General features: G+C 41.9%; 1 protein-coding gene across 1 annotated transcript in view; it reads right to left on the bottom strand.

The window, feature by feature from the left end:
* Nucleotides 1-3,682: 3,682 nt before the first annotated feature.
* Nucleotides 3,683-23,740, bottom strand: part of LOC101842723 (RAB3A interacting protein) — a 36,430-nt gene continuing 16,372 nt past the window's right edge. Inside the window, exons 6-12 of the mRNA XM_013121549.3 lie at nucleotides 17,282-17,359; nucleotides 16,462-16,665; nucleotides 13,202-13,330; nucleotides 11,884-11,996; nucleotides 7,226-7,325; nucleotides 7,073-7,142; nucleotides 3,683-4,027 (exon numbers count right to left, since the gene is read on the bottom strand). Coding sequence (XP_012977003.1) covers nucleotides 3,945-4,027; nucleotides 7,073-7,142; nucleotides 7,226-7,325; nucleotides 11,884-11,996; nucleotides 13,202-13,330; nucleotides 16,462-16,665; nucleotides 17,282-17,359 — 777 coding nt within the window. The 3' untranslated portion in view covers nucleotides 3,683-3,944. The remainder of the gene's footprint in view (nucleotides 4,028-7,072; nucleotides 7,143-7,225; nucleotides 7,326-11,883; nucleotides 11,997-13,201; nucleotides 13,331-16,461; nucleotides 16,666-17,281; nucleotides 17,360-23,740) is intronic.

Genomic DNA, 23,740 nt, shown 5'->3' with positions numbered 1-23,740 from the left:
ACTTGCTTTTAAATTTTAAGGTGAGATTATTAAATTCAGTGATGAATGCTATCAGAATATTCTCCTAAACATTTTCCCTTTCTTAGAAAAGTGTTAGATCAAAGCCTCTTGGCATAGCAGAGGCCACATGTGGCCAAACCTCTGTGGAGATGGAGATAGTCCACTTGTCTGAGAGTCACTCCCTGGGTCAGCGAAATAGTGACCTGCATGATTCTCATCCTCCTCCAGCATTCATTCATTTTTCTCCACATCATGTTCAGTCTTCCCCAAGAACTGGATATTACGGGATGTCGGTTGTATAAAGATTGTTTCACATAGCGGTTTCCCATGTACTTTCATTTGTTCTCCTCTTTGACCCACTTTTTAATTTCTGAGAGTTCAGTACCAAATCTGACCTTCCAATTTAAAAAAGCCTTAACTGTACCTGCTTCTGCTTTCCCCCTTATAATTATTTGGTTATTTTCACTTTTCTTACACAGCTGCTACCAAAGACCCTCATCCTATCAAGTTTTTCCTCCAATACAATTTTTACATGTCTCAAACATCTTTTCTAACATTCCTTCCTTCGAATCAGCCAACAATATATGGAATCAGCCAACAATATATCATCCATATAATGGTAAGTTATGGATTGTGGAAATTGTTTACGAATTCCAAAGGTTTTTTTTTTTCACAAAACATTAGCATAGGGTAGGACTATTTAGCATTCCCTGTGGCAAAACCTTCCATTGGTATCTCCTAACTGGCTGAGAATTGTTATAGTTAGGCACTGTAAAGACAAATTTTTCCCCATCTTTTTCTTGTAAAGATACAGTGAAGAAGCAATCTTTTAGATCAATTACTATAATAGGCCATCCTTTAGGTATCAGAGAAGGCAATAGCATCCCAGGCTGTAGAGAACCCATAGGCTGAATTACTTTATTGATGACTCTCAGGTCTGTAATCGACTTTCTAGTCTTGGCTGAGTAGATTTTTATTTGCAGTAACTAGGTTTGGCAAGCAGGTGGCACAAGTGTGCTGCCAAACACAGTTCCATCCCGGATGCTCGGTATGCTCCCAGTGGAATCTGAAAAATTCTAAGTACCTTTTACAGAAATTAAGCCAGCAGGATTTTGTTAAAAGGTGGGATTTCCTTATCACATGAAGAGTGAACAAGGCTGCTTCCAGCTGCAGGGATGCCCTGCAGACTTCACTCCTGGCCTGGGAAGTACAAGTGTCTGCCAAGGCTAGGAGTAGCTCTTCAGTGTCTTAGGACCTTGTCATGTGAATCACACAGGACAATGTGGTAGGAGGAAAGTTCAGTATTTTGGAAAACTAGCTGTCTGGAGGGTTGGATCACTGTACATTTAAAACCAGGTACCGGGTGTGTCAAAGTCCTCTTGGCCCATCCCTTAAGAGTCTCATAGCACAGCTGTCTGCTGTGCAAGGTTAGTATCTGCCTGGGCAGGAGTCAGGAAAAACGGTGCCAGAGACTTGTTGAGGTGTTCATCATTGTAATTGTCACCATGGTCCTGCCTGCTGCCTGTGGATCAGCTCCACACCCAGGCATGCTGCAGCAGAGACTGGAAGCAGGAGCAGAGTTACAGTGGGTAAGGGCTTCTTATTGTAGTATCTATTTGGGCTACTAATCGTATAAACACATGTATTTACATATAAATTCATTTGGTACACTTGTATTTTGTATAAACACTATCATTTCCATTTCTCCCCATTGTTTTCAGCCTATGCCCTACACTTCGTGAATACTTATCATACACTTGAATCCAACTTCACTCTTTTCACAGGATAAGCTGCTGAGTTTATCTTCTTATAGCATCTTATCCTTATTTCTACATCATATGCTTCTCTATTTGGTCATTTTTATTATTGTCCCCACTGTTGATAGTTACCTCTAGTAAGGTAAGAAATCTAACGAACTCCACGCTTCCTGGTCTGTGCCTGCTGCTGCTGTAGATGCTGTAATGTGCTAGCTGAGGATAGTCACCATGACTTTCTGTCCTTATCTTCCTGTAGTTTTTCTCATTACATTATCAATGAACCTTCCCCAAGTGTTTGGTTTGGGTTTGTTTTGGGGTGCGAGAGATCAAAACGAGGCGTCGTGCATAGTAGGGAGGACTCTACCAGTGTGCTACACTCTCCCTTCCATTTCAGCATCTCCTGAACTTGTTTTTCTCAAGGACTGTCTCCAAAAAGGTTTTTTGTTTGTTATTTGTGGAAAATCTTCTGAATCTTGAATGAGCACATTCAATTTGATGCTGTGGGTGGGCTCTGTGACTGGTTCAGATTTCTAACAGGTTAGTTTGGTCAAGAGAACAAACATGTTTAAACACTGGCATGAACAGGAAGGAAACCCCACAATGGTCACAGAAGGAAGTATATATACATATGCGAGGTGACCCATCACAATGTCATGACAGGTAAAGAAATGAAAACAACCCAATTTCTAGAAACAATTAAACTGTTTAATTACAATTCACATTCAGTGATTAGGATGTGGAGATCTGCACCAAAGAGACAGCCAACCAGGTAAAGGTGTCCTGAGTTTGTTTGATCACTGGAACCCACACAGGGGAAGGAGAGAACAGACTCCCCAAGGCTGTCATCTGACCTCCACATGCACAGGCACGCCCCCACATAAACACATAAACTATAAAAAAAAACAAACAAAAAAACCTTCTTTTTAAGATGTGAAGGTTTACTCACAAGGAAAATGTATTTATTTTTAAAGCAAGGACAGGCTGTAGAGATAGCTCCAGGATCTTGCAGAGAACCTGAGTTCAGTTCTGATTGCCCACCTTCAGCTCACAACTGTCTGTAACTCCAGTCCAGGTTTGACTCCCTCTTCTGGAGTCTGTGTGCACCAGGCACAAGTGCAATGCACATACACACACACAGGCAAACATTCCCACACATACACTCAACATAGCAAGGTCGTCTTTTTAGTTCAGAACTGTGCGTATAGAAGTAGGAAACATCTGAATGTCCAAGGCTATTCTCCAAAGCTATGACCAGTCATGTTCTCACTGGAGACAATGAATTCTTTTGCATTCCTATGCTTTGTCTCCACCAGACACCTCTTTTACTTGTAGGAATCATTAGCAGTTTCTTCGTGTCAGCTTTACTTAAAACTCAGAGATCAAGTGGTTGTCAGATACCTCAGAACTGGCAGATACCATTCTTTTAGACCATGATGCTGTTTATTTATTTAATCCTCCTTTAATTCCATGATAGTGCTCAATGCCTAACATGAACCCTACATCAGGACGCTCAAGAATGCTCCTCTAGTAAGATCTCAAGGCTCTTCATTTTCTACATGACTATCACAGTAAAGGGATTCACTAGGTTACTGCAAGCAGAATAACAAGTAACTTCCAAACCCCAGTAAAAACCTTTCTGCACAGGAGGAGGAAGAACAGACTGGGGAGGGGAGGTAGGGGGAGAACTGAGAGGACAGAAGGGAGGGAAAACTGTGATCAGGCTAAAAAAAAAAAATTAAAAGAAAAACCTCACAGGTGGAAAACAATCCTTCTGTAAATGGAACCTTGTGTTTGAATGTCAACATACACACAGGTGTCCACTGGGTCCTGTCCACATAGTTCCTTCCTTGCTTCCCACAGTGTGAAAGCTACTACTGCCTTCTGCAACGCTGTATGCCACGTCAGAGCTAAGGAAGAGACACACACTCAGTCTGATGTTTATTTGGTGGTTTTTGCGCTGCAGGCAGGGCTGAATCCCCATCACTGCACAGCTCTTCAGAGTGTGCTCCATTGAGGGACAGGCAAACACAGCTCAGCCACTTTAAAGGAAATCACAGCACTTCTTAGTGTAATGTGCATGAGGACAGAAGTCTTGAGCCCTCTCCGCGGAAATAAATATTAACCATAAAAATGTTCAGCCATTCTTCAGTTGTCCAGGGAGGAGCACGCATGGCGCCACGCAGGATGTCAGAGTTCCTCTTTGAAATATCCCAGTTTTGCCAATGACATCTCCTTTCTCAACTGCATAACTTCCCAAAACATATGATCAACTGCATAGACAGAGAAGAGACATGTAAATCATAATGTATAATTACTGCTCAGGCTTCAAGGAGAATGTAGGGTTAGCTGAAATGCAAAGCTGGGCGTTCCCTAACACATGTAAATCATAATGTATAATTACTGCTCAGGCTTCAAGGAGAATGTAGGGTTAGCTGAAATGCAAAGCTGGGCGTTCCCTAACACAGGGCACCCAGATCTACCAGTCCTCAAGCAACAGCATTAGCTCTGTCGTAATAAATGTAAACAAGATATTTCAGTAAACGCTAACTCCATCCCCTCCTTGAGTACAGTAAGGCTCAATTATTCAAAGGTTATTATCCAACTGTTGAGTCTTCTGCACTGATGTGCTCTTCCTTGGACATTTCCCAGAACACAGAAAATTCAGTAATGTTCCTTGATGTGACAAGGAATTTTCTTTTTGCCTAACTCAATGAGAAATAAAAACAAATGTTGAGGTTCATTATGCACACTTTTTTTAAATTCCAGTCAAAGTGGGAAAGAAGGTCTCTCTGTGCTTCAAGCAATAAAAGGTCTGTGGTCAGCTCACACCGTGGCCAGCTCACACCGTGGCCAGCTCACACCGTGGCCAGCTCACATCACAATCAGCTCACACCGTGGTCAGCACACACCGTGGTCAGCTCACACCGTGGCCAGCTCACACCGTGGTCAGCTCACATCACAATCAGCTCACACCGTGGTCAGCACACACCGTGGTCAGCTCACACCGTGGTCAGCTCACACCGTGGTCAGCTCACACCGTGGTCAGCTCACATCACAATCAGCTCACACCGTGGTCAGCACACACTGTGGTCAGCTCACACCGTGGGGTCAGCACACACTAACTCATCAGTGCGTTCATCAGATGCATTTGGCCCCCAAAGTACATTTGACAATGTCTGAATACCTTTTTTACTGTTGTATGTTAAGGTTCTACCGACATCTAATGAGTACAGGCTAGAGATGCTGCAAAATATGCTATAACACACCCAACACACACACACACACACACACACACACACACACACACACACACACACATTATCCAAACTCAAAATGTCAATACAAGACAGTATCCTTTACCTGAAATGCTTGTAAGAAGAAAAGGTCCATAGTTTAATAATAATAAAAAAAATTACACAGACACAATAAGATAACCTTAGGGAAAGGGCCCACCTTCTAAACCCAAAAACCCAACTTCAAAAACCTTCGTGTGGAGCCTGCTATGGTGGCACAAGCCTTTAATCCTAGCACTCCAGAGGCAGAGACAGGAGGATACTTGAGCTCGAGGCCAGCCTGATCTATAGACGGAGTCTCAGGAGAGACAGCTACATAGTGAGACTCTGCCTTATATGCAGAGCCTAAAAGTAGTGTTTGTATTGTACTTGCATTCTGCTACGGAGCCAGGCATGGCTCTGCTTGTGGTGTTACATCCATGCTCCATGTATTGCTTATCTTTTAAGCATTTGTGTTTGGAGTTAAGGTGCCCAAGTTACAGTACAAAGGCTAAAAAACTATGCCTTGGATTTAACTGAACCTAATCCTTTTTTATTTTATTTATTTTTTAACACAAGGCTCAGATAATGAATGGGCTTTAAAATTAACACTTTAGCATTATACAAGCACCCAACAGGGTATATTCTGTGTATTAGACACACAAAGTGCGAAAATAACAGAAACCAGTGGAAATATCACATCTGTCACTCTCATTCAAGACACTTTCTTCCTATTTTCATATTTCATATTTCTTCCTATTTTCATATTTCCCCCAAATCTATGGTAACAAGGAGAAAATCTACATCATATTATCCATCAACAGGTATTCAAAAGATGTTTTTATTGCAATTATAAAAAACATTACACACTTACAGACTACTTTTGTTTCAAAGCCTCTAGCTCCATGCCTCCTGAATCTATACGTTAAAATTAATTATATGCAATTCTAAATAAACATACCACAGAGCCATAAGGGCCGACCTGAGTCTTTGCCAGTGTAGTTTTCACTGGCGCATGCAACTGAAAAGAATCAGCATCTAGGGGCTGGAGAGATGGCTCAGAGGTTAAGAGCACTGACTGCTCTTCCAGAGGTCCTGAGTTCAATTCCCAGCATTGAGACCTGGTGCCCTCTTCTGGCCTGCAGGCATACATGCAGACAGAACATAATGCATAATACATAATACATAAATCTTAAAAAAAAATCAGCATCTACTAGTCTTGCAGTACAGAAACATTTCAACATCTATACAAACTTACATGGAGAAATTTCCCACAATATCAAACAGAAACAGATGGCCTTCTTCCTGATCTAGTGTCTGCTACTTCAGTTCTGAAAGTCACGTACAATCAGTAAGTGCGTTTGGAAGCTGACATGGGCACCATCCTTAAGCTAGCCAGTTAAGACACTGGGTTATAGTCCGTTAGAATAATCACATCAGAATAATCACATCATTGCCTCGTGAAAAGTAGAAAACATAGGAAACTTACATTTGGTCCCTTACACTTTCCATCAATGAAAATAAATCTGACCACTTACAGAGCTTCTCATTTTCATACACACCCTCCAAGAGCTGGCACTCAAACCCAGGATTTGTGCTAATGAAGTACTCTACCTTGGAGCTAAACCTATCCCATCATTTTTTCTTAAACTTCTTTGTTTTTTGAGGCAGGATGCAATTAACTTCCTTAAGCTGGTCTTGAACACATCCTATAGTTCTTGCTGGCCTTCAATCTGTTATCCTCCTGTCTCAGCTGTCTCCTTAGCTGTCATTTACTTTTTCAAGGAGTAAATGCAGTAGCGGTTTGATTTACCATATATCCCTAGCAAGGTAAAACTGGTTCTGCTCAAAATTCAAGAGTAAAATGAGGGAAATAAAAACATCATTTTTGGAAGACATATTTCTTTTCTAAAGTACCCATACATTGTTAGAACTGTAAGGGAATTCACTGGAACAGCAGGAACAACGGTTCATTTCTGCACATTACTATCATGATCGGCTAAAATTCTATGTAAATGTTTACAATGAGTTGAGAGCACTCACCATCCTGCTGTTTCACAAGTCCCTGCTGAATATATCGGATGTATGTAAAAAAGTTACATACAGAAGTGATCTAGGCCAAAAGGGAGAGATGTCATAACTAGTCAGTTTTACAGCAAAGAGAACATTACTAAACATCATGGTCATGTTACTTACCCTGTATCTGCAAAAGGGAGAAATATAGTAATAGCTGCTTGAATCCCCTAGTTTAATTCTGTGCTTACAGGACTTACTCTGGCCAGTGAGAGCACATTTTCTGCAAAATAACAAATTACAGTTTTTTTTATAATTTTAAAAGCATTTGCCCCAATTTTTTCCCTTTTCTTTTTTTAACAAGCTGTCTCTTCATTACGATAAAAAATATCTGAGAATCTAATGTTGTGTCAGGCCTGTTCTGGATGCTGGACCACCATGATGCTGCCCTGTGGGACTTAGTCCCAGTATGGCCCTACGACCATAACACTGAGCATGTTTCTAGAAACAGACATGAGATGGTTCCATACACGGCCCAGCTGAGAGAAAATCTACAAATGGGCCAGCAGCTGCAGGTCATCACTCCACGTGCAAACACAACTTCAGCTTCCCAGCTGAGGAGAACCTAATCAAGATTATTCAAGTCTTAAAAACTATTGCTAGCCGGGAGGTGGTGGAGCCCGCCTTTAATCCCAGCACTCAGGAGGCAGAAACAGGCGGATCTCTGTGAGTTCGAGACTAGCCTGATCTACAAGAGCTAGTTTCTCCAAAGCCACAGAGAAACCGTGTCTCAAAAAACCAAAAACCAAAAACAAACAAAAAAACTATTGCTAATAGCGTGCAGGGTACAGCTGCCAAGTGCACTATGTCCGACTGGTAGGTCTTGCTGCATTTAGTGTATAAAGAAACAAGGTTTGCACGTGAAACCTTATCACCTGTGTGAGGGGTCCATCTCATACCACCCTTTTTACCTGCAGCTGTTCTGGCTGGACTAGGCTATCCAGTTCTTGAGGGTAGATACTGTGCCTTGCTCATCTTTAGAGCCTGGCACCAAGTAGGCATTCACTGGCTGCTAAGTGATGAGCCACCTGTCACCATGTGCCTCCGTGAGGAAGGCAGTTTATCAGGCTCGATAACTGTGGCCCAGTTGTCAACCTAGTCAGCTGGGAACTTGGTAGACACAACTATCAGCTTTTGTTAATGAACAATTAGCGAAGCTTTCAGTAAAACAAGGTGGCTGATAGCAGCTAACATGATATTACAAATTACACAACAAAGAAATAATATACATGAATTACATTAGATTTCAGGTGTACCTAAAATAAGCACAACCCAAGTGTTCCTCCATAAAGAAACAAAGTGTAAAATATATTAAGAACAAAATAACTTTAGAGGTGGCCCTGCAAATCTCTTTGAAAAAAGATTATCTTTTAATTCTTTTCAGAGAGATTATTTTACTTACTGTGGTCACACATTCACACACCCCTGCAAATTGTTCTAATGCTCTGTGGCAATAATTTTAAAAAGCAGTTTGAGAGAGACACACGCCATGCAACAGAGTTCAAGCAGAGGGGTTTTTTTGTTAAGGGAATAGGATAATAAAAAGGGGAAAGAGGAGAGAGGACATCAGCCTCCAGGGACAGGAGCAGCAGGAGAGGGGAAAGGGGGGAGGGACAGACAGACAGAGGGAGAGAAAGAAAGAGACAGAAAGGGATGAGAGGTGGGCAGGGCACTTTTAAAAGGGAACATAGTGAATGTGCACAGGTGATGCTCTTAGTGGCTGCACATGAGGTAGTATCCTGTCAGAACCCCAAGGGTGGGCCAGTACAGATGCCTGAATACTAACACTAACTACTAGCTTAGGAAAGATCAGAGGTCAGCAAATTTAAGCTGAAGTCCTTATAACTTGCAAAAAGTATAATTTATTCAGAAAGAAAAGTACCCTGGAGTGAGGGAGGGAGGGAGGGAGGGAGGAAGCCAACCTATTCTTCTGAAAATATATTTGTTCTTTTAACATTTTGTCACATTTGAAAAGGTTTTGCTAAAGTGGTCTCAGGTATGAATTTTTAGAATAATAAACCCCCCCTCAAAGAGAGGACCACACTCTGGCTCTGTGGAGGGTCTTTCTGTGTGTGTGCTGCATGCATGTGTGTCTTTGCTCCAAATAAAAGTTCTTCTTCAACTGCCTTTAAAAACAGCATTTCTTAGATAGCCATTTCTAAATGCTAACACAGTTGGTCAATCAATACACTTTTGATCCTGGACTCAATGCTGTCTGCTTGTCTCTGAAGCTGCTGTAGAACACTCTGCTGCTGCAACGACTCTTCAAGGCTCCAGTCTTCAGAGTTCAGATTCTCGCTGGCCTCGTCACATGGGGATGACTGTACATAAATCCAGGCCCGTAGCTTCTTTCAAGCCAGAACCTTCTCTACTCTGATTGCCAAGATACTTCTTTCTTCTTGCACCCCACCCCAACTAATTTTTTGTCTTTCATCTGTGACATCTTTTTTCTACTCCCTGTTTTACCTGTCCTCCAAACATACTGTTTTCCTGTTGAATTTATCCACTTCCACCCATACCCCAAATGCTAGACCAAATCTTTCCACCTCCCAGCTGGGAGTAGTATGGCACACCTTTAATCCCAGTCTCCAGAGGCAGGGGCAGGCAGATCTGTGAGTTTGAGGTCAAGCTAGTCCACAGTGAGTTCCAGGAGAGCCAGGGCTACACAGTGAGACCCTGTCTCATAAAAAACAAAAACAGAAAAACAACAATAACAAACACACACACACACAAATCTCTCCATGCCCAGAGGAGTCCCTAATCACAACTAGAGTGGTTGTGTCTTTCTCAAAATTATTACAGCACTGTGTCATTTGTTTAATCATCACTTTTGGTTGTGAGCCTAGCCTTTAACGGCTGAGCCATCTCTCCAGCCCTAATCACTATTTTTGAAACCTGGTCCCCAAGAGCCTTGCTAGGACTTCACCTTACAGTTTGTTTAAAGTACAGTATGTGAGCCAGCAACATGGTACTGAGTGTGGCAGTCTGAGTTCAATTCCTGGGACCCACACAGTAGGAGAGAAACCAACTCCCACTCTGAACTCACATGCACCCTATGGCATTCTGTCCCACTAAAAGAAAATAAAACATAATAATAAAAAGAGAAGACAAAAATATCCCTTCAGTTTTACACAGAATATATAAGTATATACCAGAAACACCTTTCCTGACCACACACCCATAAGCACTGTGTGTAACCTGATCTCTAAATTTGACCTATCTAATTCATTTACTAAAACCCTGTATGTCCGTATCGCCACCTGACATCATCTGGAGTATTATTTTCATATGTATAGTACGTGTGACATAATGCAAGCTAGACAAATTCTACAGTAAAAACTGCCACAGCATATTTAAGATAAGGTATGATCCAGACCTTCAAAGTGTGGACATTGCTGTCATTACATCTGATTTTACTTGAGAGGCTGCAAGGCCAAAAGGAAAATATTTTGCTGTCTGTAGAATTTAATACTATAATTTCCCCTAAAACTCAGAGGCCACTGTGCTATAGGTTGTCCCAACACTAGTTTAACATGGACTTACAACTCTATGTAGACAAATGTGTGGCTCACAAAACACACACATGACCAGTCACACTAGTCCAGCAGTCACACAGTGCCAACGTTCTGCAGGCATCCCGAGATGTGTATGCACAAACAGAACAGGTTACACTTCTCAACAGTCTCACACAACAGCTATGACGGGAGTCAATGACTACTCTCTGAGCTCTCCTGGGCTCCAGCCTAACACATTAATGTGGTCTTCAGAACAGAAGCTAAAGCTCAATGGCGCTTTAGCTAAAACATGCTGGTTTGGAGCGAAACACTTCTCGGAGATTTTAGGCCCTCTTCTCAGAGGACTGGATGGGAAGGTCTGCCCTGCTGTGAAATACAGTGGTCCTCCCTTTGACAATTTATATTTCCAAATACCTCTCACATGAGGAAGACAGAGCTATTTGCCAATTTCGGAATCTTTTATAGAAATAATATGGAAGGTAGGGAGTAATTATTTCTGTTGCTGCTGTTTTTAATTATGTATATGAATCCGGGTCTGTGCATGGATATGCTCACATGAGTGCTAGAGTCCATGAAGGTCAGAGGGTCCAGATCTGAGTTATAGGTATCTGTGAGTTCCTGGTGTGGGTGCTTGGACTAAACTGGAGTTCTCTCAAGAGCATCAAGTGCTGCGTACCACTGAGTCATCTCTGCAGCTCCTGGTGCTGTTTTCACTCCTGGTAAGACCAGTTCTAACTCAGTACCTTCCCAAACTAGTTTTGATGGCAATCCTCAGACCCAAGTATTTTACACATATACCAAATGTACAGATAACTCATTCATATCCATCCCCCCAAACAAAAATTTGGCCTACAATTAGCTAGACTGGCTTTATAACCCACAAATGCGTCAAAATTGTTTCTAACCCTAGTCTACCCACATCCCTAGCTTGTGTGTGTATGCCATAACTCAAAGGGTGTTAACAACTTCTGGAAAAGCCCACACCATCTCTTACCTTAGGTCTATACCAGTGGCCTTCCCTAGCGTGTCTCTCACTCTCCACAACCACGGCTTTCTTCACCAAACAGACCACACTCTGTCTAGGGGGAAGATAGCTTAACTTTGAAAAGCACTAATACCACCTGGAATTTGTCTTTGGGCCACAGACACTGAGAAGCGAGGAGAAATGTAATCACATTTACAACACACAAATGAATAAACACAATAGTACAACACAGAAACGCTCAAGAACTCACTCTCCCACAAGGCATGGGTGTAAAAACCTACTTTGGTCCTCCACATTCCACAGCCGAAGCTTTCACGAATCGAATGGGCTGTAGCCCCACCGGCTCAATGCTTAGAGTGTTGTTCTCCACGGCCTCCAGAACAGCTGAAGCCAACTTAAAACAAAAAGCAACAAAAGAATTAAATCAGGCTGGCAGGAAAAGTCAGTAAGATAGTTAATTTTATAAGCTAGTCTTCCTTCAATGTCACAAACTTGGCCTTAGCCACTGCAAAGATAGAGAAAAAGCTCAACTCACAATCTCAATTAAAGGTATTAACTCCAGTCTCAACCCAATCTTTACCCAAGACTGTACATCCACTACACAAAAGCCACTTCAAAATTAACATCCTAATGCTACATCCTGCTAAATTTATGCAATAAATACTAGTAATTTATATTATCGATATGTACCAATTTTAGTATTTTCTCAACTTGTATTTATAGGCATAAACATCTACAAAAAATTAACATTTCCCCCCTGAATCAAACACGAAGTCTCCTCTGATAAACAGACAGTGACAGGTCCGAGTTCCTCTTGGCAAGAATCAGCACCAAGTGCATGGTCGACAATGCCCACACCCAGTCCACCTGCAGTTCTGATTTTAATAGCTTGTAGCATCTGTAAGGACGCTATAGCTCAATCTTCAATAGGCTTCCCTCAGACTCTCAAGACTGAAGTCCTCAACATTAGCTGACAGGTTATTGGAGACAAGCTTCTCACAGGTAAGATCAAACGGAAATGATGACTGTACAGCTGTGTATGATTTACCCAATCCTCTGAAATATTTTTTAATCTGCCTACTTCATTCTTCCTCTTAATCCTGCAACAAAGGCCAAGTTAGCATTGTTTTTCCTGTTTTACTAATAAACACACTTGGTATTCTGCTTGAGGTTCTGTTTGCAGTGGTGGAGATCAACTCGGGGCCCTGCAGAAGCTACTCTATCATGGCTTACGGCACTCTGAGCTACACTCCAGCTCCTCACACATTTCCCGTGTGGATGAGCCCAGCAACTGCCTGTAATAGAGTAGGTGCAGGACTTGGCTTAAACTGAAAACAACCTGGGTGTGTGAAACAAGCAGCAAGTCCTCCTCCCGCATACATCTCCACGTCACACTAACACATACACACCTCAGTGTTTATGACCCTCAGCTAAAGAGGAACAATGCTCAGAATGGCAGTAACCGTGGTCCTAATATGAAATGGAGAAAATGCCGTTTTAAAAGTAATTTATTACACATAAGACACTAAAATATGTAACATGACAGTACAAAGCACAAAAGATCTGGAACAAACTTCTATTAGAATGAAAAATAATTACCTCACTTTTTGCGAATGTTAAACATGGGAAGATATCTTCCTGATAGATTTTGTCTAAGAAAGGACATGTTCTATCCATCGTGGGCTCGTCCTTCCAAGATCTGAATTCATTATACAGAGATAAATCGGCCTAACAAACAAAGCAAACACAAAGCAACTTTAAAAAGAACAAATATGAACCACTTGATAAAACCAAGCCCTAATTTACACATTATTAAAATGAAATGTCCTTCATTTCAAATAATAAAAATTCAACTGTCCTGTAACACATGATAGAAAATTTTAAAAATAAAAAAGATTAACTGAGTCTCTGGGTATGTTCCCTATGATGTTCAAAGATGTGGCCATCATCTGCACCTCATGGGTCTCCAAATACTGTGGCTATTCTTTCTTCATCGGAGACAAGGCCTCACTACATACCCCAGCTCTCTGGGAATCACCATGTTCAGCAGGCTGAACCTGAGTAGGCTCCTGCCTCTATGCCCTGCAATACAAGAGCTCTCTGAAGACAAAGACTGTCCTGAATATAAAAGGTGCTACTGACCAGTCTTTTCTGAAAATTAGCAATTATTTAAAGTGAGAAAAATCAAGTCCAGCCTGTGAAGTCGAGTGTGGGATGACGGTCCTGGAAGTACACGGAACAGGCGATGAGCAGCACAAGCACTGACCACTGTGACCACCCTGAGTTAGCAGTAGTGAGCCACGCCCCCCTGGGCCCTCCTCATTCCCCTCCTTGTACTCAGGCTGACCTCAGCCCTCTTCTCTGCAGACCCTCAGATCCCCATAGCCCATTCCAGGTAACCTGCTGATACAGAGCAGCACCTACACAAGCGCTGGCACAGAGGCATCCCAGCGCAGAGCGGTGAGAGCTTCTGGCCACACTATGAACACACACTGTGGGCTGTGGCTGGCCTGGGATAGCCTAACCAGAGCTGCAGCGCCCATCAAAGACACGAAAGGCTTTAAAGGTCAGTAATGGCGATCTCTTTGTGCTTATTTTTCACTCTGATTCATAAATGCCTTGAGTCAATACTAAAGGCAAGAGGATAAAGTTCATTAAGAGATAAACATTTAAGATTTTCAAAGTCACTTGGGAAGTTAATCAAGAAATGGAAATAAGCCCGAAGCAGGAAAGTGAATGATAATTAAACAAAAGATTGCTTAAAGGCAACAATTGGAACCATTTCCTAGCAGCTGACTCTTTCAGGAACCATGATTCCTTAAACACTTTCTAAACACTTAATCCTCTGATTTTGTGCAAAGCAGAGATGATGATCCCGGTTTATAGATAAGTCGTGGACTAATAGAGACACACAGCTTCCTAAAGTCACACAGTGTGCCAGCTGGTTTTTATGTCAACCTGAGACAAACGAGAGTCACCTGAAAGGAAACCACAATTGAGAAAAAGTCTCCGCAAGATACAGCTGTAGACAGGCAAGCCCAAGGGGTATTTTCTTAATTAGTGATTGATGGGGGAGGGCCCAGCCCTCTGTGGCCAGTACCATCCCTGGGCTGCTGGTCCTGGGTTCAATAGGAAAACAGACTGAGCAAGCCAGGGGAAAGAGCCAGTAAGCAGCACCCTCCATGGCCTCTGTGTCAGCTCCTTCCTGCTCCAGGGTCCTTCTCTGTTTAGTTCCTATCCTGACTTCCTTTAGATGATGAAAGATCACACGGAAGCATAAGCAAAATAAATTCTTTTGGTCAAAGTGTTTCAACGATAGTAACCCTGACTAAGACACAGAGTTACGTACAAATTCAGCAGGACATTTTAGACCCCAAAGCCCTACACTGTGCACGTCTGCACACATGTGTGTTAAAGCTTTCAGAACCCCACTTCGATGACTGAGAGTCCCATCACGTTTTCTAGAGAAACACAGACACATCCTATTTCATATGATTGCTACAAACAGCCCTAGAATAGTGGTTCTCAATCTTCCTAACACTGCAACCCTTTAATGCAGATCCTCATGTTGTGCTGACCCCCAACAATAAAATTACTTTCATTGCTACTTCATAACTGTAATTTTGCTACTGTTATGAATCGTAATGTCAATATTTCTGTTTCCTGATGGTCTTTCACAGGCAATCCCTGTGAAAGGATCATTCAACCCCAGAGGCGTCATGACCCACAGGTTGAGAACATTGTCCCAGGGCATACTTCAGCTCAATCTTGATTTCTTTTGTGTAATAAAACTTCCTGGTATTTCCATAAAGCGCCAGGATATAAAGCATACCCAGAAATCAAAAGTGGACACATGCAACCTATTCATATGCATTTCAAAACTAGAAAAGCTTTTAAAATGTTGAGAAACCATACAGTTTTACAGTAAGCAACCGGAGAAAAACCGTTATACTTGCTAAGTGAAAACTATAATAAAAGCTAAAAAATTTTAAAGTACACTATTTAAAATAAAGTCAAAGAAGAAATCAAATAAAGAAGCATGTTAGATATTTAACAGGAACAAATATGGATTTCAGATTTTGCTACATTTAGAATTGGACAAGAACTAAACTTTTCTGGTTACCATATTCTTACTAATAGCTGAACAAAGGTAACTCAATTACAATAGTTTACCTTGCTAATTCAATCAGTAATTCCTGGATTCTATACACAAATTAAGCGAATACAAACAAACGGCTTCTCAAACATGAATTAGCTTAAACTCAACGATGAGTACAGCTTTTAGAAAACCAGAATTCTTGATCTATCCCCTCTACGTACTTCAAAATATACAGTATCTAAGTTATCTTTATGTTTTCTAAAATGTAAGGCTTCTATTATTTCTGAGTTCTGTTTGTTTTGTTGATTAATTGTTTGAATCAACCCCAGGGCTTTCGTACTGATGTAAAATTCTGCTTCTCAGATTTCAAATAAGATATAATGATATCTTTAAGAAAATCATCTCATTTTCACATCTCTTATACTCCTATTAAATACTGCACTAACAGGACATCCCGACTGGTGAGGATGTTGAGGCCGCCGACTCTCCTTTATACAACACATGCCAGTTTGATCCCTTAGTGAAAACCTGAAATGCAGAAACTCACCAGGTCTGCAGCGGGAGCTCCGAGGCCAGCCAGTAGGGAACAGGAGGGAAGGATCCCTGAAAGCAGCCAGCTCTAGACAAAGCCTCCCCCAGCTTAATATTGCATATTTTGTACTAAAAAAATTTTGTGGCAAAAAAAAAAAAAAAAAAGATCATGACTGACACCTCCGTGACAGAAATGAACAAGTCAGAGGGGCTGGTCCTTGTGAGTTACCTCTTTGCAGTCTTTTACAAGTGGCTGTATCACACTGAGGTCCTGGTGGCTGCCACCCATGGCACTACTGGTACTCTTATTCCTTGTGTGCCCCCTTTTAAAAGGTGTCTTTCCAGCCGCCAGAGGCTCCTGTGTCGGTGACGTTGGAGAGCTGGACAACACGAGTGTCTTCAACGCGGCCACTTCAGCTTGAAGTACGTCAATCTTGAAAAGAAATAAGCACCGTCACACACACAACATACTCTATGACAGATGTGGCCAAGCATTAGCAATTTGGTCAAAACACTTTCAAGAACAGAAAATAAGTTTAATTTGTATTTTCTGTGGAGTAATGAAAGGAAAGTAATCCAAGTTTTTTGGGTTTCCAGATGGCTTAGATTCAACTGCCAGTAATGTCAAAAGAAAAAATTTAAAATGGTCCAAAATACCTAACATTAATGTGAATTCTCAAAATCACCAAGATATGTTAGCTTACGATTAGCTGTAGTTCACGCCTAAAAAAATAAAATCTATTTAGGTGTCCTTTTTTTAGTGAGTTACAAAAGTAAGTACAAACTTTTCAATGTGACTATTGAAACCTTTTATGTGATTTACACGGTTTTAAATAAGTGTGGCTGGTATATAAATGCACCCCAGTGCCCAGTGTCAATGGCAACTCCATGCATGCACCTAACAATTTTCTCGCTCATGGCTTTTGTGGCTTCCAAATGTAAAGTAAGCGCTGCTTCTCCAATCAGAATGGCCCCGAAGGCTGCCAAGGCACCCTTGAGACAGTGATGACTGCTGCCTTCCTACTCCATAACTGAAGCCTGAGACTTACTTTCCCTTGAGCTTCCTTCAGCTGCTTTTCCGCCGTGGCCTGCTTGACGTTCGCTTCTCTCACCATCTTGTGAGCTTCCTGGAAAAGGCAACATCTCAAACTTTGTAGACGAAGTATTTTAGCATTCATTTTCAAATCACATTTCAGCTGCTACCTACGACAAGACATACTACACTGTCAAGTTCTACCCTGGAACTAAGCATTCAATGTCCTCCATGGGAAAACCAGTTGACATTAAAAGGACAGGGGTGAGGACCAGGCACTCTCCACTTCGTACCTATCAGCCACCGGGGCAGCCAAGGTGGGTCCAGCCAATCCAACAATCTTCTGTGTCAGGACTGTGGCTGTTAAATGAACAGAGAATGACAGCAGGACAGAACCAGCTAACAAGGTGCAACTAGGTGTCTGTCACTCGATCTGACACATATAAAAATTTGCTAGTGCTGCAGAAAAAAATATACGAAAGGGACAAGTAAAAACTGTTAACACCTCAACAGGAGCAACAACTGAGGACTTCCAGTTTCCAATAAAATGATACACGTGAAAACTGTATTGTACAGCATGACCTAGAAAGGGAAATCTGAGTCTACTCGTTAGTAGCCTTAACCTTCTAATGAAACAGGCATGAGCTGTAGGATACTTCAGGTATGAGCCTGCCATTTAGTCACAAATATTTACTCATGACGTCTCTTTATGCCGTTCCAGGTTGACAATGAACGAGGAAAAGAGACAAAGGCCCTGCTCCTAAAGAGCACATGCTTAAGGGAACATTTTAAGGATGAAAAAATCGAGATGATAGTCCCAGACTTTATTCTAAGTGAAAGATAAAATCTTTTTTAAGGAAGATAATAACATGAACTTGAGTTTTAAAGATAATGCTTTTGCGAAAAATAATCTAAGAGATTAAAATGGATCCAAACAACATGGGATTTAAGAATTCGTATTTCAGAACTCTTAATATATCCAAAGGAGATTAAAAGATATTTAATGAACAGTCCAACAACTACCCTGGGCCTGTGAGATGCCGAGACGCACGGTGGAACTCTGCCTTGGAGCATGCCATGGCACTCACGGTTGCTCGTTTGCTCTTATGGTATGGGACTTGATGGACAGCAGCTTACATGTCATGTGAATATGAACCTCAGATGATATTAAATAATCGAATGATCACCCTCAGTGACTTATAATGAAATGAGATGAACCACAGATATACTTCATGCACCATTACGCTGCTTATCTGGCAAAGTGCTTAAGAACCATCAGGGGTAGCCAGTTCAGCATCTCCCTTTGGAAAACAACAGTTGTTGCAGATTTGCTGAATTTTTCTGGGTAAGGAGGGGCTGTCAAAAGACTATCTGGCAGATATTTCCAAAACAATGGACCCATCTACTCTGACCTCTCCTAATTTAACTCTAAATGCAGAAGACACTAATGCCAAGCAGGGTACCTGCTGAACTGACAGGCAATGGACTCTTAATGTCAACGATGCAATCTGAATCAAACTTCTCAGAGAGGACACCTGGGAGAGCTGACACCTCTAAAATGTATCTTTGAAAGCATCAGATAAGGAAACAGTGAACAACCAGAATCAAGGCTGGGATAAAGCCCAAGTGAGACATAAGGTGACCTTTCCAGCTGCTATAGAGATACCATGAAAGATACACAGGTGTAACTATGCCCTCAAAGAGCAGGGTGCTATCCTGTGAACCATCTGAAAAGATAAGGCATATGGCACGAGACTGCCAATCAACAAAATGTCAGAATGTAGAATTTCTAGTTGTTTGGGTTGTTTTACTGCCTTTCTGAAGGTGAGATGATGCAAGCACTATACACCAGAACTTTCCAAATTGTCTCTACTTGAGATATCAGGTTGGCCATTTTACAATAGTGAGACCACCACTCTAGAACAAAATGGCAGAAGTATATTTAGGACCATTACAGAAACTGCTAGAAATTATTTTTTAAATACGTAACTTTCGTTAAAAATTTCTTCTTTGACAATTTAATACATGTATGCAATGCATTCTGGCTACGTTCACCCAACCGGTCCTGTCTCCCTCCTACCTGTCAACCAGCCCTTTTACAAGTCCCTTCTCACATTCACGTCTTTGCACGCTGACTTTTGACTCCCTAGGTCATTTTGTGACCCTGTTTTGAACTAACCATTGGGTCCTGGTGGGCTGACTGTATACAAGTGGTACACAGGTAAAGACAATGAGTGCATCTTGTCAGAACCCACCAGGGTCCACAGTTCATCAGGATGGGGTATGGTCCCATGAGCCCCTCCTAGTCTATGCTTAACTGGTGACAGGCCTACTGTGTGCAGGTCCAGTGCAGGCTGGGTAGGTGCTGTGGACATAGTATTTTCAGTCCTCCTCCATATTTTGCAGTGCAAACCTGAGATCCATTATGTGCTTGGTTTCAAATTAATTTCTGGTTACTGTGCACACAGACACCTTTTCCTGTTGTCCTGTTTTTAGGCAACCTCCACATTCGGCTACACAGACTCCCTTTAAGGAGCTGTGATAAGTACTACGAGTCACCAAACTTCTATAAAGGGTCAAATGGCATCTGGATTTCAGGGCAACATACAGTTTTGTTACAATGATTCAACTTTGCAGTGTGGAAGCAACCAGAGATAACACATAAATGAACTGCCTGTCTCAATAAAAATTTAACAACAGTCAAGGCTATACTTTCTATTAAAAAAAGAACCTCACCTTGCCCCTATTTTTTTGGTAGTGGAAGCACTTAAGGTCTACTTTTCAGCAAACTTCCAACACACCTGAAACCATCTAACAAACATCTCTGTTTCTCCTATTCCTCAACCCCTGGTAACCAAAATCTACTCAAGTACTTCAGAACCTACATAAAAGGGAGGCCATGCACCATTGTCCTTTTCACATATAGTCATCTATATTGCCTCAAATGCTTAGAATTTTCTTTAATTTTTATAATTTGTGTGTGTGTGTGTGTGTGTGTCTCAGAGGACAACCATCAGGAGTGGTACTCTATTAGGGGATTGAACTCTGGTTATTAGCTTGCACAGAAAGCACTTGCACCCACAGAGCCCATGACCCTGATGTCCTTTTTTAAAAATGGACATATTATATAAATACACAGTATGCTCCAACTTTATTCATTCACTGACGAGTATATGTTCACCTCTGGCTTGTGATAATACTATAGCAATGAATATGAGAATATAAATATCAAGATTTAATTTTATTTCCTTTGATGTACATTGAAAAGTGAGATTACCTGCTTCCAGTTTCAATTTTTTAAGGGGGTGGGGGAGCTAACTTTTTGGTAGCTTTTATTGCTGTTGTTTTAAGACAAGGTCTCACTATGCAGCCCTGGCTGTCCGGGAACTCACTATGTAGACCAGGCTGACCTAAAATTAAGCGATCTGTCTGTCTCTGTCTCTTGAATGCTGGGATTAAAGGTATGCATCACCACCGCACAGCTCTATTTTAAACTTTTAAAAAGAAATCTCCATATTTTTATCCATAATACCCACACCAACAGCATCACATCCTTGCCAACACGTGCATTGTTACATGATAAGCATGTGGTAACATCTCACTGGGGTTTTAATTTGCAGCTGCCTGACTGATGATGCTGAACATATTTCATGTATCTTCTGCCAGCACATCTCTTTAGAGAACAGTACTTAATCTATTTTTTACTGTACTGCTCTTTTTGGTATTCCTGAAACATGTTGCAATTATCCTCTTGCTAGACACACTTTGCAAATGTTTCTCCATCCACTCCACTACATTTTAATTTTGGTGATGGTTGTATACAGGTTTTAGTTAGATGCAATTCCACTCATCCATTTTTGTTCTGTTACTCTGAGGTTTTGGATTCTTAAAACCTAATATAGGACTCTGTGACATAACACAGGACTTTGACTTCGCACACAACTCTGTGACCTCACACAGGACTGTGACATCACACAGGACTCTGACTTCAACAGGAGACTGTGACCTCACACAGGACACTGTGACTTCACACAAGACTCTGTGACCTCACACAGGACTCTGTGAACTCACACAAGACTCTGTGACCTCACACAGGACTCTGTGAACTCACACAAGACTCTGAGACACTACACAGTATTCTGTGACTTCACACAGTACTCTGTGACCTCAAAAAGGACTCTGTGACCTCACACAGGACTCTGAGACATCACACAGGACTCTCTGACTTCCTAAAAGACTCTGAGACTTCACACAGGACACTGTGACCTCACACAGAACTATGTGACTTCACACAAAACTCTATGACTTCACACAGGATTTTATGACTCCACACAGGACTCTGTGACTTTATACAGGACACTGTGACTTTATACAGGACACGGTGACTTCAAACATTTCTCTGGGACTTCACACAGACTCTGTGACATCACACAGGACTCTGTGAGTTCACACAGGACACTCAGACTTCAACAGAAAACTGTGAACTGACACAGGACTCTGTGACCTCACACAAGACTCAGTGAGTTCACACAGGACACTGTGACTTCAATCAGGATTCTGGGAATTCACACAGGAATCTGTGACATCACACATGACTCTGACTATGACACTGGGACATCACACAGGACTATCTGACATCATAAAAGATTATGAATTCACACAGGACACTGTGACTTCACACAGGACTCTGTATCTCCACACAGGATTCTATGACTCCACACAGAATTCTATGACTTCCCACAGGACACTGTGACTTCCCACAGGACACTGTGACTTTATATAGGACTCTGGAACTTCACACAGGACTCTTTGACATCACACAGGACTCTGTGACATCACGTATGACTCTGACTACAACAGGACACTGGGATATCACACAAGACTCTTTAACCTCACACGAGACTCTGTGACATCATACAGGAATCTGAGACATCACACAGGACTCTCTGACACCATAAAAGACTCTGTGACTTCACACCGGACAATGTGACTTCACACAAGACACTGTGACCTCACGCAGGACTTTGTGACTACATACAGGTGACTTCACACAAGACACTGTGACCTCACGCAGGACTTTGTGACTATATACAGGGCACTGTGACATCACACAGGACTCTATGACGTCACACAGGACTCTATGACTCCAAACAGGACTCTATGACTTCACACAGGACTCTATGACTTCACATAGGACTTGTGACATCATACAGGAATGTGAGTTCACACAGGATTCTATGACTTCATACAGGGCTCTGTGACTTCATACCAGACACTGTGACCTCACACAGGTCTCTGTGAGTACATACAGGACACTGTGACTTCACAGGACACGGTAACCTCATACAGGAATCTGGGACTTCACAAAGGACTCTCTGACTTCACACAGGACTCTGTGACATCACACAGGATTCTGACTTCACACAGGAATCTATGACTTCACACAGGACAATATGACTTCACACAAGACATTGTAACATCACATAGGACTCTGTGACATCACACAGGACTCTATGACATCACACAGCACATTGTGACTTCTCACAGGATTCTATGACTTCACACCGGACTCTCTGACTTGACACAGGACACTGTGACTTCATACAGGACTATCTGACTTCATACAGGACTCTGACATCACACAGGAATCTATGACTTCACACACAACACTGTGACTTCACACAGGACTCTGTGATATCACCCAGGACTCTGACTTCAACAAGACACTGTGACATCACAAAGGAATCTGTGACATCACACAGGAATTTGAGACATCACACAGGACTCTCTGACATCATAAAAGACTCTGTGACTTCACACCAGACACTGTGACTTCACACAGGACACTGTGACATCACACAGGACACTGTGACATCACATCGGACTCTGTGACATCACACAGGACTCTATGATGCCACTCAAGACTCTATGACTCCACAAAGGACACTGTGACTTCACACAGGACTCTCTAACTTCAAACAGGACACTGTAACTTCACACAGGGCTCTGTGACATCACAAAGGACTCTGGGACTTCACACAGGATTCTGTGACATCACACAGGATTTGCTGACTTCACAAGGGACACTGTGAATTCACACAGGACTCTGTGACCTCACACAAGACACTATGACTTCACACAGGAATATGTAACATCACACAGGACTCAGTGACCTCACACAGGAATCTGAGACATCACACAGGACTTTATGACTTCACACAGGACTCTGTGACAGCACTCAGGACTCTGGGACATCACATATGACTCTCTGACATCATAAAAGATTCTGTGACTTCACACAGGACACTTTGACCTCACGCAGGACTCTGTGACTTCACACAGGACTCTCTGACTTCACAGAAGACTCTCTGACTTCACACAGGTTTCTATGACTTCATACACGACTCTTTGACATCACACAGGACTGTGACTTCACACAGGACACTTTGACTTCACACAGGACACTTTGACTTCA

The sequence above is a fragment of the Mesocricetus auratus genome, unplaced genomic scaffold (assembly GCF_017639785.1).
Source record: "Mesocricetus auratus isolate SY011 unplaced genomic scaffold, BCM_Maur_2.0 Super-Scaffold_100011, whole genome shotgun sequence".
In the NCBI taxonomy this organism is placed as follows: domain Eukaryota; kingdom Metazoa; phylum Chordata; class Mammalia; order Rodentia; family Cricetidae; genus Mesocricetus; species Mesocricetus auratus.
This window is presented reverse-complemented; position numbering and strand designations above follow the sequence as displayed.